This window comes from Erithacus rubecula (assembly GCF_903797595.1).
Source record: "Erithacus rubecula genome assembly, chromosome: 1".
Lineage (NCBI taxonomy): Eukaryota > Metazoa > Chordata > Aves > Passeriformes > Muscicapidae > Erithacus > Erithacus rubecula.
In genome coordinates this window covers 48,770,788-48,774,220 of record NC_136658.1, presented here as the reverse complement: position 1 = coordinate 48,774,220, position 3,433 = coordinate 48,770,788, and the positions used below count along the sequence as shown (strand labels likewise).

General features: G+C 60.3%; 1 protein-coding gene across 1 annotated transcript; it reads left to right on the top strand.

Moving 5' to 3' along the window:
- Positions 1–528: 528 nt before the first annotated feature.
- LOC306809955 (uncharacterized protein) lies at positions 529–1,779 on the top strand (the record flags this gene model as incomplete). The annotated part of the gene is made up of 2 exons (XM_079321944.1): positions 529–1,138; positions 1,668–1,779. The coding sequence occupies exons 1-2, from the start codon at positions 807–809 to the stop codon at positions 1,777–1,779; spliced, it is 444 nt and encodes a 147-aa protein (XP_079178070.1). The 5' UTR covers positions 529–806.
- Between the last annotated feature and the right edge of the window lie 1,654 nt (positions 1,780–3,433).

Genomic DNA, 3,433 nt, shown 5'->3' with positions numbered 1-3,433 from the left:
GGTCTCTCTGGGTTTTCTTGGCCGCCGACTCGGAGGGGCGGCGGGCGGGCGGGAGCGGCGAGGGGCGGAGGGAGGAGGAGGCGGCGGAGGCGGGGAGGGGGGGGACACACCTAATTAAAATCCTCGGCGGTCCGCGCCCGCCGCGCCGGCGGCCGGGCTGTTGTGCGGGCGGCAGGGGCTCGCAGCCGGCGGGGCTCGCAGCCGCCCCCTCCTCTCGCCCCGTCGGCGCGGCCCCAGGCAAGGCGCGCGCCCCGCGTGCCCCCGCGCCGCGCGCCGCCCTATATGTCCGCACGCGGCCTGCGCGCCGCCGGCGGGGCGGGGGGCGGGGCCCCCGCGGGAGGGGCGGGGCCGTCTGTTGCCACGCCCCCTCGACGGGCCCGGCGGCGCGGGGAGGGGTGGGCGCCGCGCATGCGGGGTGCTTCGGGCTGTTCGGGGCTTTCCCTGCCCAGGGTCGGTGCTGCCGGCGGGCAGAGTCTGCTGCCGGCGGGCAGAGTCTGCCGCCCCGGAGAGCATCCCTGGGCACCCCCAAAAAAATCCACGCGTCCCTTCCTGGCCGCTCGGACGCCGCTGCGCGGTGCCCCCAGCCCGAGCTGTACGACCGTGCTCTTCACCTCCTGTCAGTCAGGGTGAACTTGCTCGCCTTGTTTGTGCTTCGGCGGGTCGGTTTTGACTTACCCCTGTGGTATGTGGAAGCGCCGACTCCAATAAACCATTAACTCTTTCCCGTGCTGGCATCAGGCTAGGCTTTGCCTGGGACGGCTCCGCACCCATTTAAGGAAAAGCCGGCCCCGAGCTTGCCCAGTGCGATGCACGCCTGGAGCCGCAGCCCCTCCGGGAGCGGCACCGACCCCCCGGCTGGGACATGGCGCGGTGGCAGTGATGTTCGCTCGCCTCAGGGCTGCCTTTGTCCCGCTGCCGTCTCGTCCCGGTTCCTCTCCGCGGAGCCCGCTCCATCTTCCGGCCGGTATCGGTCCGTTCTCCAGCCGCTCTCCAGCCGCTGGGCTTCGCACCTTCTCTGCCGCCGCACCGCTCCTCTGCCCGCCACCACCACCCACAGCTGCTTCGCTGGCGGGATGTTCGGAGAGAATCCGAGCGCCGGTTTTCCACCGGAGGGTGATTCCCGGCGCTTTCCCCGACGGTGAGACCGCCCGGGTCCCGCGGCAGCCTGTCCCGGCCAGAGCGCCCTGTTAAATACCCAGCAGCTCCTCTGTAAATCGCGTCTTCTCCCGTTTCGTGTTTTGCGACCCGTATACTACTGCTTAAACATAATTCTCTCAATCTCCGAAGCCACCTTGCCAACGCTTGACCTCCTACAATCCAGTTAGCCGTGAAAAAATAAATACCCGTCGGTTGTCAAAACGGAGAGATTAAGATATCTACCGGCGCTGACTGGTGTACAGGGTTGGCGGGGAAATGGGGTTCTCGACAGTGAGTCCCCACCGAGGGGGGCTAATCCCTGCGCAGGTACCTGCCCTGGAGATCAGGTTATCACCCCATCGGCCAGCGCATTCCCCTTTTGGGATGAACAGACAGTATTTTCAACTGCGTAACCCCCCCACCCCCCTCACCCGGTTTGTCTAGGTAAACTCTTTACTGTATCTCTCGATAATATGTAGCGTTATTGTGTTTGACATTTAAAGACTCATCCCCTGTCTCTGTCCGCACAGATGCCGTTTTGATCGTCGTTCCTTCGCACCGTGCCGGCGGGATTGCGCCCGGGTTAAGTCAACTCAGGGGAAGGGAAGAGCATGGTTCATACGTTCCCGGTCGCAGCCATGAGCAGGGTGAGAATCAGTAACATCTACTGGAGTGTGATCGGGGCGGGGAGGGAGAGCGGGGAGGGACACGCAGCAGAGACTCGCTGATGCCACCACCAGTGACACCTCCGGCTCCCGAAGGCTCCCGGCCCCGCTCCCGCCAGCGCCCCCGAGAGCAGAGAGGGGGCTTACCCCACAGCGGGCTCTGTTCCAGCAGGCTCTTTCCCCGCTCTTCCCTTCGACCCCACTCCCTCCCCTTGTGACCCCGAACCGTGGATGCGAGAGCAGGGTGCGGTGTAGAGGATGGCGGCGGCCCGGTGTCGCGACAGAAGCGCGCGAAGCACTCAAGGCGGGCACATGGGCCAAGCCCTGTCTGACAGCTCCTACACAGTGTGTGCCCCCACCACGACCCCCGCCCGTGGGCCAGCCCGTGGGTCCTGCCGCGCCAGGGCCGCTGCTGCTGCCGCCGGGCTGCTCCGGGGCTGAGCCGGCTGCGGGCACAGCTGGAACCTGTGCCGCGGGAAACATCTGGGGAAGGGCCACAGGTGCCGGCACGGGGCTCAGGGACGTTCCTAGGGTCGGTGGTCACCATATGTCTGAGAACAGCACCACCACCAACTTGCAGGTTCCCACAGAGTCGCTCATAGGTAAACTGGTCTTAAAAAGAAACACTTGCAAAAAATTCCAGCAGAGAATATGCCTCAGCTCATGGACAGTCTTCCAAAAAGTCACATTTGCAAACTCATTACGTCATCTGCGCATGTTTCTGATTACGTTCAGTCCACCAAATAGTGAAAACGGTAATAGAATTTATTGGTCATAAATTACTGTACACGACTCTTTCACGGGCTGAAATCCATGAATGGCTCAAGTCTTTTTCTAGTCGCAAATTAAATACTTTATTCGAAGGTCTCTGTTCCAAAGAGCTTTCCCCCTCCCCTCACCCAAGGCAACCACTGACTACTAAAACAACCACCCGTAGTTATTTCAGCGATGCTGGCAGTTACAGGGGGTCTGCCTTTCCCTGGTAATCTGCTTTCGAGACAGTTCCAAGTGATGAAAACTCTTATCAATTCTGCTCGCAGCAAGGTTGGACCCGTGTTAGGAAAGACCGGAGGGTCCATAGTCTCCCCTGCTTGGAGGCTGCTCTCCCCGCGGGGATTTGCGCGGCCGCGGAGCGGAGCGGCTGCCTGCACAGCCCTCGCACACACACAGACAACAACTCAGAGACACAGACACTCTCTCGGAGAGCCTTCAAATCCCCAAACACGAAAAGGGAAGGCTTTATCGGAGTTTAGTTACTTATCTGGATTTTTGTTAAACCGCTGCTGTGATCTCCGCGTAGTTGTGCGAGTGTGCTAATTGTTCTGATAATGTGTTGTTATCGATAGAATAACAATACAGTCGTGTATAATGTGATTTACTTGCATTTGACCTGTCAATTCCTGACGCATGCAAATTCAAGGGCGCGATCTTTCCTTCTGCTACCGGAGGGAGGTGGAGGGAGGGGTGATTGTGGGGGGGAACAAAAGCCCGAGCAGATGCATTATCACACGGAGGCTAAACAAGACTTTCCAGAATTCAGTGCTGCACTACATCAAGCAAGATGAGAGCGTTTTGCTATTAAAAATATTAAAGGGGGGGTGTTACGCTATCTTGTCGATAATCGTATGTTA